A 12,379-nucleotide genomic window follows, 5' to 3' on the forward strand; every position below is an offset into this window, starting at 1 on the left:
GGCTGGGTTTCCCCAGCCACTCCGGGCGGCTTCCAACAAAACACTAAAATAAAATAACCTATTAAACATTAAAAGCTTCCCTAAACAGGGCTGCCTTCAGATGTCTTCTAAAAGTTTGGTAGTTGTTTTTCTCTTTGACATCTGGTGGGAGGGCGTTCCAAAGGGCTGGCGCCACTACCGAGAATGTCCCCTGCCTGGTTCCCTGTAACTTGGCTTCTCACAGCGAGGGAACCGCCAGAAGGCCCTCGGCGCTGGACCTCAGTGTCCGGGCATAACGATGGAGGTGGAGACGCTCCTTCAGGTATACTGGACCGAGGCCATTTAAGGTTTTAAAGGTGAGCACCGACACTTTGAATTGTGCTCGGAAACGTACTGGGAGCCAGTGTAGGTCTTTCAGGACCGGTGTTATATGGTCTCAGCGGCCGCTCCCAGTCACCAGTCTAGCTGCTGCATTCTGGATTAGTTGGTAGTTTCCGGGTCACCTTCAAAGGTAGCCCCACGTAGAGCGCATTGCAGTAGTCCAAGCAAGAGATAACTAGAGCATGCACCACTCTGGCGAGACAGTCTGCAGGCAGGTAGGGTCTCGGCCTGCGTACCAGATGGAGCTGATAAACAGCTGCCCTGGACACAGAATTGACCTGTGCCTCCATGGACAACTGTGAGTCCAGAATGACTCCCAGGCTGCGCACCTGGTCCTTCAGGGGCACAGTTACCCACTAAGAACAAGCCAGAGTAAATAAGAATATTCCATAGGTGTTGGAATACGTCTGATTTCTCTTTATCATCTTCCTTTCTGCCTCTCATCAAGCTTTGAAGCAGAACATCCTGTGGGGTAACTAGCCTCATATAGCTGACATTGCTTAAGTCTAATTAATGCATGAAGGGGTTAAGACCGTAGAGTAAACTGTCCTTCCGGGCTTAGCTTGTTGTGGGAGGGACTGCCCCCTACCAGTCTACCTGAGAAGCGCAACCTGTGAGGTCAGCTCAGCTCAGACCGCATGGCTCTTACAAGCCTTTCTTGAGCTCTTACACCAATAATTTAGGAACTTTCACCACTGTAACTAAGCCAAGTTTTATTGTCTGTGCAACATTTTCTGACTGCAGTATGGAAGAAACACATGGATCTGAACTCCAGAGAGTTTCTAAGTAAATAACTTAGAAACTTACCAAACATGTTGTCTTTATACTAGGGGAAGAGGGAAATTTAGGAACTCACAAGGGCATATTTTAAGATCTAAAAGCCTTTATTTCCATGCTTTACTTTGCTCCATATTTTGTGATTTAAAAACTGCTGGGGTTATTTCACCTGCTCTTTTAAAATGAAGTTTCTGAATATCTCCTCTGCTAATCATGGGGCAAAGCAAAGGCCTGTTGAAAGACCTTAATCCACTGGTAATCAAATTCAGCAGGCGTAACCTGCATGCTTTCCAACCTGCCTTCTCAATGACAAGCATTAGAAAGTTGTTTTTAAATGCAATGTTGAGATTTCTTAGCAATTCATTTCAGGTGTGTAGCTGGCCTTCGATATATGTGCATTCATGTGCTGCAGCTGACATAAAGGTTTACTGTGGCACGAGCTCTTGCTTGGGAAGAGTCATTCTGTGCCCAACAGGGTGCCATGCGAAATTGCACCCAAGCCACATCCCTGATTATAAAGGCTGTTTTGCAGCTGGCATTGACACGTTGGCATTACTACTTCTCACTGCAGAACGCAGGAGGCGTCCTATCCGTCGGCTGAATGACACAGAAGAGGACCAAGAGGTTCTCCGGCGTGATGCCAGCATTGACTTGCAGGAGGCTTTCCAGGCTACAGAGAAGAGAGCTTCAGAGGACCCTTTCAACTTGCACCCGCTTGCTGCTTCCCTGGATGCCCCTGCCAGTAAGAAACATGAGCCTCTCTGCTCTGCTCCTCAGCTCCCTTTTTTAAGCCACGATTCCCACTTTGTGAGGCAGCCTAACTTCCCAGGGCAGGTTACAGCATTAAAACACAGTACAGTGGTGCCTCGCAAGACGAAATTAATCCGTTCCGCAAGTCTCTTCGTCTTGCGGTTTTTTCGTCTTGCGAAGCACGGCTATTAGCGGCTATTAACGGCTTAGCGGCTTTGAGAAAAAGGAAACAAACTCGCAAGAACTCGCAAGACGTTTTGTCTTGCGAAGCAAGCCCATAGGGAAATTCGTCTTGCGGAACGACTCAAATAACGGAAAACTCTTTCGTCTAGCGAGTTTTTCGTCTTGCGAGGCATTCGTCTTGCGGGGCACCACTGTATTAAAAACAGCTTAGAGCAACTTGCAATCACAAAAATAAGGTGTGTTCTGAAAACATACACAAAAATACCTTAGATGTTCCTTACACTACTAGCTTTGAGGAAGGAAGGTACTGAATGTGTTTTCTCGCTCTCACAAAAAATTACTGAGATTTCAGGCTTCAGATGTTCCCAAGGTTTAAGCCTACCTTTGCGGTGCTGAGGACTAGAAACTTGGGTCTTTCGGCTAAACAGAAGCCAAAGTATCTGACTCTTGAATTCATCACTCAATGACAAATGCCGTGGCCTCACTGGGGTTTTGTGTAGTTCAAACAACTCTGGGTGGGAGGCTGCTTCTTCCTCGTCTTTGGTTCACATTGTAAGCAGTGTCCTAGGGCCAGGGGTTTAAAGCATTTTGCATATGTCGCGGCAGTAATCTTTAAAATAACTGTGCAAGGGCTGGTCAATATAATTTATTCCCATTCTGCAGATGTGGAGATTGGGGGGGGGGGGCATGCTTCAAATGACTCAATTAGCTCATGGTGACATCCTGTCCCTACTTTTCCCAAGTCTAAAAACCTGGCCTTCAAGATATAATCTAAAAGATGCTTACTAGGGAATAAGTTTATTGAGAGCCACTGTGGTCTCCTGGTTACAGGACCAGGACCAGGGTTGGAATTTCCACTTGGTCGTGAAGCTCACAGAGTTGACCTTGGGCAACAATGTCTTAGTCTGTGAGGATAAAATGTGGAGAGCAAAGAACCATATACACCAGCTGTGGGAAACTGGAACAGGCCAGAGACTGGATCCAAAACTGGCCTGCCCCCTGTGGACCATTTTTGACAGGTGTGGTAGGACCACCCACTTGTCAATCACCTGATGTCATATGAGCAATAAGATTGGAAGCGAACCTCTACTTGCTTCCGGAAAGACAGCAGCAGAGGCTTATCTCTAATCTTAGTGCTGTGAGAAAAGAGCACAGAGATCAGAGATAAGATAACCCCCTACCCTCCAACCTTAGTGTTTAGATCACAGATAACAGATCTCTGTGCCTAATGCCATAGGGCATCAGGCAGATGCGATTTGCTCAAAGTGGCCTGGCGCAGGCCAAATCCAGGGACCTGACAGGTCTAACTAAGATTCCTTGCTACTGATATGAATGATGCTGAGCCAGGGGGAAGAGTGGAATACAAATTTAAATAAATTTTATAAATTTGCAACAGTTCTTAAAATTTGTTATTCTGGAATCATGCTGTTCAGTTCACAGAATAAACATAAATGTTCAGTTTTTCATTTAATTCAGGTTTTTCTCTCTCTCCCGAACTATTGTAGACTCCTTGTCCATGGACTCTGTCTGTGACTCGCTGCAAGCTGCCTTCTACGCAATTGGACATTACCCTCCGGGTGCCCTCTACAGCCATCTCTGCCGGCTCATGGCACTGTGCACTGGGAGCCGAGACCCCATTGCTACTGCCTACCTGGTTTCTGAGTCGGTCTCTGTAACTTTTCGTCATCAGATACTGACCGTCATTTACAAGAAGCTCCAGTAAGAGCTCATATTTTGGGGGGAAGGGGAAGTGGTGTATACTGTATGTAAGTGTGGAAAACATAGCCTCGTGTAGGTTTACTTGGAAGTGTGTGAGAGAGTAAAAAATTATCCACACTCAGTGGACCTGAGCAAGCCTCATGACTGCAGGGAGTTAAAGCCTCTTCCAGGTGTTGTTTTTACAATAAAGGAAAGATGAGTCAGCTCTTGATGCAGCAGAATTGTCTCTCCCTGAGGAGATCATCTAAAGCAGGCAAAGTCAGAGCAAAGAATCATGCAGAGATACAGTGGTAAAATTGTAAAAATGTAAAATTGTCTTAAAGATTGGGGTCTGTATCAGTGTATCAGATCTATACAAGGGAGTGAATCTGAACACATTTTCCCAGAACGTCCATTTTCCAAATGCCTTTTCCAACCATTATAAGTTTTTCAAACGTATTTAAAATCCATGCTGGTAGAAAGCAAAATCTGCTTGGATGTCACCGTGAATCTTAACATAGGCTTTTGTTTATGCTCCTGCCAGAATGCTGGTGTGTGTGAAATGTCTCTTAGCATATGAAATTACTTCTTGCTTGCCTCATGCTTTCTCTTGCACATCTTTTGAAAGCTGATGTCTTAATGACCCCGGCCTCTTGTTTGATTCTTAGCAAAATGAAAAAGGTATCTGTGGCCAGCGCCTTAAAGCAGTTGGAAGCACTTAGCCTGCAAGAAGGAAAAACGGATTCTCCGTTCCAGCACCTCTCTGAGTTACAGAACCTCTTTGAATTCAGCTGCCCCAGCCCAACAAAGTTGGAGACGGAGAACTTCAGAGAACAGCTGCAACAAATCCCTTCTGGTATATGACATGACTTCAGTGGGGGAGAGTGGGCAGTACTTGCTCCCCATTCAAAAGGATGGTGGTATCTGTGTTCCTATAGCAGAAAAGGTTGGGAGTCTTATTGCTGCAGCAGAACCCTTTAATGTGCAGGCAGTTTTTGCAATACCATGGTCTAGAACAGGGGTCAGCAACCTTTTTCAGCTGTGGGCCAGTCCGCCACTCCTCAGACCATGTGGTGGGCTGGACTATATTTTGGAGGGGGGGAAATGAACCAATTCCTATGCCCCAGAAATAACCCAGAGATGCGTTTTAAATAAAAGGACACATTCTACTCATGTAAAAACACGCTGATTCCCGGACAGTCCGCAGGCCGGATTGAAAAGGCGATTGGGCCACATCCAGCCCCTGGGTTGTCTACCCCAGTCTAAAATTAAAAACAAAAAAATTGTGCATTCCAGATAGGAATTGGAACGTTGATGGTTTAATTAAAAGAGCTGTAGTGCTGTACTTAAATTTTGCCTGGATTTCTGTAGTTCATGCTGTGTCATGCTGGGCATGTTGCATTAGGTAATGAGCGGGATTTGGGTGACGGGAACTATTTTCACTTACTTGGGAATGGAGCAGGGAGTGTAGAGTTGTCCAGAATTGTTTCCTTGGCCATCTCTGGATCCTGAACTGCCAACAGAGACCCCCTCATTTATACTTATTTCTCAAAACAAGGACTAGAAATGTGTTTCGTTTTAAAGGGTGTTGTGTAGGAAGAGGAGGTGCTGTGTCTTAAGAAACACGGGAGCTTCTGTGCTCGCAATTTGGGACTTGATGGCACAATTGTGCCTCCTGGTAAAGGTAAAGGGACCCCTGACCATTAGGTCCAGTCGTGGCCGACTCTGGGGTTGCGCACTCATCTCGCTCTATAGGCCGAGGGAGCCGGCGTTTGTCTGCAGACAGCTTCCGGGTCATGTGGCCAGCATGACTAAGCTGCTTCTGGTGAACCAGAGCAGCACACAGAAACGCCGTTTACCTTCCCGCTGGAGCGGTCCCTATTTATCTACTTGCACATGACGTGCTTTCGAACTGCTAGGTTGGCAGGAGCTGGGATCGAGCAACGGGAGCTCACCCCGTCACGGGGATTCGAACCGCCAACCTTCTGATCGGCAAGTCCTAGGCTCTGTGGTTTAACCCACAGCACCACCCGCGTCCCTGTGCCTCCTGTTATGCTCCAGCAAATACTGAAAGTGCTGCTTTAACCACCCTATGTGCAGCTCTTCTCTTAAAAAATTGGGGGGCATTGCTGTCTCCACCACAGGGGTAACAGTGTGTATATTAACCCTGGTGAGCATCCAGCCAGAAACTATTGGGGACGTCCTCTTGCTGACACGGCTGGAGAAAGATGCCCCCCCAGTGACCATCCAGATACAGACCATGCATGCCAAGGTAAGGAAGTAAAATTTGCATTGGCAGCTTCCTGGTTGGAGGGGCCAGCTTTTTCCATCATGCCCCTTTGTTTCTCAGGTCCCTGTAAGTGCAGCCCTTGGTGAACTTGATGCCATCCTACAGAAACAGAAAGAGATCTCCAACCTCACGGACAGGAAGGACTGGTGGAATGGCAGGGTTGCCCTGGACAAGAGGATGAAGGTGAGGTCTCTGTGGTTTTCAGCATTGCCCCAAATCTGCCAGAAGACTGAGCCCTTTGACTTCCAGCAGCAGAGAAGAAGTGGCTAAAGTCTAGCAAAGGATAAGAGGGGTTGTGCTACTAACACGCCTGGCACCTGTGACTGTAGCCAAAAGAATGGGACCGGGGCCAGGACCGGATGGGGTCCCACCACTTCTGCCACCACTATCAACTAAAAGTGGGGGGGCACAAGGCACAATTGGGATGGGGAAGCACCTTCTGTTCCCAAACCTCATTGCTCTCATTGTTTCCCCAGCCACTCTGGGCGGCTCTCAACAGAATATTAAAAACACGATAAAAGATCAGACATTAAAAACTTCCGTAAATAGGGCTGCTTTCAGATGTCTTCTAAAAGTCATGTAGTTGTTTATTTTCTTGACATCTGATGGGAGGGTGCCACCACCGAGAAGGCCCTCTGCCTGGTTCCCTGTAACCTCACTTCTTGCAGTGAGGGAACCGCCAGAAGGCCCTTGGAGCTGGACCTCAGTGTCCGGGCTGAACAATGGGGGTGGAGACGCTCCTTCAGGTATACTGGGCCGAGGCCGTTTAGGGCTTTAAAGGTCAGCACCAACACTTTGAATTGTGCTCGGAAACGTACTGGGAGCCAATTCTCCTTGTCTTCCATTGGCTTGCAATTGAGTGACAGGTTCTGCAGGACTCACGGTTTCTTCACTCCACAGGATTTGACTGAGTCTCTGGAGACACATGTCCTGAGCTGCTGGAAGGGTGCCCTGCTGCCATCCTTTGAGGACCAAAACGTAGCAGAAGAAGCCTCCCGCCTTCAGGCACGTCTCAGGGAGTGTGGCTGTGAGGAAGTGGATCTGGCACTGCTCAAGGTGAGGAGCCCAGCAGTCTTTTAGCAGTCAGAAATAGCAACTGGTGAGCTCGATTGCACCCAAAGGTCCAGCTTGCAAGCCAGATGCTTCCCAGAAGCAAAGCATGGAGGTGATGACTTTGCCCCCGGCTTCTGGTGTGCAGAGGTACACTGTTATGGACCATGGAGGTTCTGTTTAGCTGTTGATATACTGATGCTCCCATGAGTATTTCCAATTCCCTTGATTGCTTTCAAAGCTGGTGGCTGTTGTCTCTCTACCTGTTGCAGTGAATTCTATAAGTTACACATTGTGTGAAATGCTTTGGTTTTTTGTTGGTTTATTTTTTAAAATGGGTCCTTCTGGTTCCGTTGCAAACATCGGGTGTGATTTGCCCAACAAGTCATGATAGCGGAAGCCCGTGCAAGGACTTGCTTGTACAACTGGGCTTTCTCACCTCTCCTCCCCTACAAAATTGGCTCTGGGGTGTCAGAAGAACCCCCAGAACAGTGCATGGCTGGGAAGAGAAGGGGAATTGTTGTATCTGGAAAGCAGAAATATTTGCACTGATGGCCATTAAATTACTTCCAATAGCTTTGCATGGTGACCTCTTTTTCTAATATTAAGAGAGAATTCTCCTATAACCAATCTGTCTCTCAGCATATACAGTATGTATATATGTATTTTTTATTTTATTGATTTAACCCCACCCAAGTGGCTGGCTTATGCCATTCACCTCTCCCTGGAAACTAAACAAAAAAAATCAGGTGCATTTAATCTTTACTCATGTGGCACATTAGCCACTATATCTTTCCCCTACCATTTAAAATAACAATATTTCTTAATAAATAACTGTTTCTTAATTTTCGTGTTTACGATGCTGTTTTACAGCTTACATGTATATTTCAGCATACTGCTTTTGGAGATTTAAAGCCCTCTTATTTGTAATCTCTCTTTTTAAATATTAAGTGACTTAAAAGTGCTTGAAAGCAAGCAAATGAGTTAAGAATTGCACAAATGGTTGTGGTGACAGATAGCAGCACCTCACTGGGGTTGTGGGTGTCCAAAATGGCCTTGCATCTTAACTTTTGCTCTCCTCCACCAGGCCATGCTGACTGGCTCGCATCTTTTGACTCCACAACATGTACAGTGCTTGGCACAGGGGCTCAACGCAGCTCAGCCCGACAGAGCCCAGAACTGTCTGCAGGAGGCAGTGGACAAACTGGGATCCCATACTGGTCAGGCGTCGAGTGGCCACTTGGTCCTTGTGCTGGATAAAGTAAGTGAAGGCCATTTCCCCATTAGTTACATGACAGGTGAGCAGATAGCCTTCAACTTTGCATAGTCCCTGCTCCTTGGGTACCTTTCCTGGGAGAAGCAGAAACACAACTCTTATTAAATGGGAATTGGAGTCTGTTGGGTGCGGTTGCACCTTCTATGCTACCCAACATCACTCCCCAAATGCTTGTTCAACAGCAACATTTGAGGGTTCAGCTCATTGCTTTCCTTTTCCTGGCGGACCAGGTCAGAAGCAACCTGGCAGATGTTGGAGGCCTGGTGATAAGACATCCTTGGCTTCCCTTAATGGGCTGGAATTATGTCCCCCAACCTCCGTCACACAGACTGAAGTTACTCCATTGTAGGAGCCCAGCAGTCCCCTCTTGTACGGAGCGGAGAGCAATGCTTAATTTCTTATCATTTCCCCCCCCAGCACCTGCAAAAGCTTCCCTGGGAAAACATGCCGTGCTTGAAAAACCATTCCGTGACCCGGTTACCATCTCTGCGGTTCCTGCTCAGCTATTCTCTTACAAAAAAGGTATAAAGAACCCCCCTGCCCTGCTCGAAGGTACAAAGGCATGATCCAGACATAGTCTTTATCCTATGCCTTTTTAAAGATGGATTGAATAGCTATGGCAACGTTAGTCTTGTTAAGTAGCGCAGCTTTTGCGTGCACGAGGCTCCATGTCTGCCTTCTTGGTGAATCGCGAAAAGGATATTTAGTAACGGCTAGGAAAGACCTTTATTTAAAAGACCTGTGAAATGAGGTAAGAGGTGACATTAGGCTGCTTTTGCTTCCTCTGTGTAATGAAGCTTGGCTCAATTTGCCCAAGTGCCCTACCAAGGGATCCTAGCTGTCTCTGGGGCACTGTGTGTGGTTTTAATTTTCATAGGTTGCAAGCTTTAGAGGAAGTGAGGAGAGACGTGTGCTGGTGGATGAACTGAGCTTTGATCCAAGATCCCTTTCCCCCTTTCCCCAGATTCTGAATGAGACATTGAGCTGACTAGATTCAAGCAAGGCTGCATGCTTGTGTTTTTTCCTAATAGATTTCAGTTCAGGACCTTTTGGAAGCTTAGTTCTGTGTTTTGGGTTAAGTCAGCTTGCAGATTTAACGGGGTGACTTCAAGTTGTTGCTGGGAAGGAGCAATCAGCCTGGCATTGCCCGCTAGAAGCCACTTCTTACACTTTCACTCTTCATGTCAGTGCCCCCCCCCCCTTTCTGGCCCTGGAGATGACACACTCATTGTACCAAGGCTACATCTAGCAAAAACCTTTCCATGCTGAAATCTCTTCCCTGTACCAAAACCTCTGCCTTTATCCCATCTAATAAAGCTGTTTTTCTGATCTGCTTTTAACAGTATCAGGAAGAGACTATCCTAAACCGCGGTGTCAACAGCAGCAACACCTTCTATGTCTTGAATCCACACACAAACCTTCCTGGGACGGAGAGAATGTTCAAAGACTGGTTTCAGAGGTAATTAATTATCTGCATGTGTGCACAAGTCACACAGAGGTCTTTTCGAAGCCAGATTTACCCACACAGGTTACCAGCAGGCTGATTTGGGGTCCACCAGAATTTACAAAGTCTGCTTGACCAAGGATGGGGAATCTGTAGCTATCCAGATTTTGTTGGGCTTCAACTCCCATCAGCTCAACATAGCAAAATGGCTAGGTATTGTGAGAACTGTAGTCCAATCTGCTGCCCTATCCCTGGTGCTAGACAAAGTGCCCTTCTTACTAACTGTCTAATGTTTCTCCTCCTCCCCTACCCCCCACAATTGCTTGGTAGTGAGCCTGGATGGACAGGAGTGGTAGGAGAGAGTCCCAGTGCAGACCAAGTGCCGTCGGCTCTTGAAGAACGTGATCTCTACATGTGAGTACATAAATCATGTAGTGCTGCCTAAGCCAGTGATGGAGAAGGCTGGTGCCTTGATTTCATTGGGGGACAGGAAAGCATGCTGCTTGGGGGGCAATTGACAAATTTAACTCATAACTATTGAGGTAGGACCAACGCATTTTGTGTCAGTATTGGCATGACGCCTGGGCGGTATTCTCCTCTGTTTTGCTCTTTGCTCCTCTTCTTGTGCAAGATCAAATAATCGCAGAGCTGGAAGGGAACCCAAGGGTAATCCAACCCCTCACACTGCAGGAATCTCAGTTAAAGCATTCGTGACAGATGGCCAGGTCCTTCTAGGCAGGAGCTAAGGCATCTCAAGAGAAGCAAAATAAAGGGGAAAGAGAATCTTGAATAAACCTATAGTGATAGAACCAAGTTATTTTTTGAAGATATTTGTTGTCTGGTCCTTTCATTACTGAACATGAGCACATAATAACCCAGGAACGGTGCGTGTGAAAACTAGACTTCACAAACCAAGGGCAGATGAGTTCCTCTTCTTAATCATCCCCAGCTACTTAAAATAATAATATATAATAATAATTTATTATTTGGGACGCGGGTGGCGCTGTGGGCTAAAGCCTCAGTGCCTAGGGCTTGCTGATCGAAAGGTCGGTGGTTCGAATCCCCGCGGCGGGGTGCGCTCCCGCTGCTCGGTCCCAGCGCCTGCCAACCTAGCAGTTCGAAAGCACTCTTGGGTGCAAGTAGATAAATAGGGACCGCTTACTAGCGGGAAGGTAAACGGTGTTTCCGTGTGCGGCTCTGGCTCGCCAGAGCAGCGATGTCACGCTGGCCACGTGACCCGGAAGTGTCTTCGGACAGCACTGGCCCTCGGCCTCTTTGAGTGAGATGGGCGCACAACCCTAGAGTCTGTCAAGACTGGCCCGTACGGGCAGGGGTACCTTTACCTTTACCTTTAATTTATTATTTATACCCCGCCCATCTGGCTGGGTTTCCCCAGCCACTCTGGGCAGCTTCCAACAGAATATTAAAATACAATAATCTATTAAACATTAAAAGCTTTGTTAAATACCGTCAGGCAACTGAATGACCCTTTAATATGTCTCCCTTGGTTTAAAGGAGGCTCCGCTCTTGAAATCATTGCATGCTTATTTTCCTACGAACCTACACTGAATAGTCAGTGTGTTGAAATCAAAATAAGGCACAGCCCCTGTCTTTCAGGCTTGCAATTTAAGACTCATTAAGGAAGTGGAGTGGGGAGGGGGGTGAATAGAGGGAGGTCAGCCTGACATTGATAAAATGAAGAGATGTTCTTCCTCTCAACAGGAGCAAGGAACCTCTGGGCTCCAACTCCCACCAGCCCCAGCCAGCAAGAGCAGAGACTGACCTCCTAGTTGCCCCTGTTCCTCTGGCCAACTACAGGCCAGAATGCCCACCAAACTTCCTCCCTCTTTCAGCCACAGAGCAACAGTTGTATGCTGGAAGTGCAAAGCAATCTCCCTAGTGTTAAATAATAATAATAATAATAATAATAATAATAATAATAATAATAATAATAAAAAAACACTAAAATACAATAACCTATTAAACATTAAAAGCTTCCCTAAACAGGGCTGCCTTCAGATGTCTTCTAAAAGTCTGGTAGTTGTTTTTCTCTTTGACATCTGGTGGGAGGGCGTCCCACAGGGCGGGTGCCACTACAGAGAATGCCTTCTGCCTGGTTCCCTGTAACTTGGTTTCTCGCAGTGAGGGAACCGCCAGAAGGCCCTCGGCGCTCGACCTCAGTGTCCGGGCATAACGATGGGGGTGAAGACACTCCTTCCGGTATACCGGACCGAGGCCGTTTAGGGCTTTAAAGGTGAGCACCGACACTTTGAATTGTGCTCGGAAATGTACTGGGAGCCAGTGTAGGTCTTTCATGACCGGTGTTATATAGTCTCGGCGGCCACTCCCAGTCACCAGTCTAGCTGCCGCATTCTGGATTAGTTGTAGTTTCTGGGTCACCCTCAAAAGTAGCCCCACATACAGCACATTGCAGTAGTTCAAGCGAGAGATAACTAGAGCATGCACCTCTCTGGCGAGACAGTCTGCGGGCAGGTAGGGTCTCAGCCTGCGTACCAGATGGAGCTGATAAACTGCTGCCCTGGACACAGAA

The 12,379-nt window shown here is 47.1% G+C and overlaps 2 protein-coding genes across 3 annotated transcripts in view; one reads left to right on the plus strand and one right to left on the minus strand.

Moving 5' to 3' along the window:
- CSAD (cysteine sulfinic acid decarboxylase) overlaps window positions 1–12,379 on the minus strand; it is a 742,174-nt gene that overhangs the window by 469,401 nt on the left and 260,394 nt on the right. The gene's annotated exons all lie outside the window — the stretch shown is intronic.
- Window positions 1–12,379, plus strand: part of ESPL1 (extra spindle pole bodies like 1, separase) — a 43,732-nt gene that overhangs the window by 28,925 nt on the left and 2,428 nt on the right. For both annotated transcript variants that reach the window (XM_083427179.1, XM_083427180.1), the window contains exons 20-29: window positions 1,709–1,879; window positions 3,576–3,789; window positions 4,437–4,624; window positions 5,913–6,040; window positions 6,119–6,241; window positions 6,959–7,114; window positions 8,196–8,369; window positions 8,802–8,906; window positions 9,728–9,843; window positions 10,159–10,242. In XM_083427179.1, coding sequence (XP_083283305.1) covers window positions 1,709–1,879; window positions 3,576–3,789; window positions 4,437–4,624; window positions 5,913–6,040; window positions 6,119–6,241; window positions 6,959–7,114; window positions 8,196–8,369; window positions 8,802–8,906; window positions 9,728–9,843; window positions 10,159–10,242 — 1,459 coding nt within the window. The remainder of the gene's footprint in view (window positions 1–1,708; window positions 1,880–3,575; window positions 3,790–4,436; window positions 4,625–5,912; window positions 6,041–6,118; window positions 6,242–6,958; window positions 7,115–8,195; window positions 8,370–8,801; window positions 8,907–9,727; window positions 9,844–10,158; window positions 10,243–12,379) is intronic.

The sequence above is a fragment of the Podarcis tiliguerta genome (assembly GCF_965153285.1).
Source record: "Podarcis tiliguerta genome assembly, chromosome: 2".
NCBI lineage: Eukaryota > Metazoa > Chordata > Lepidosauria > Squamata > Lacertidae > Podarcis > Podarcis tiliguerta.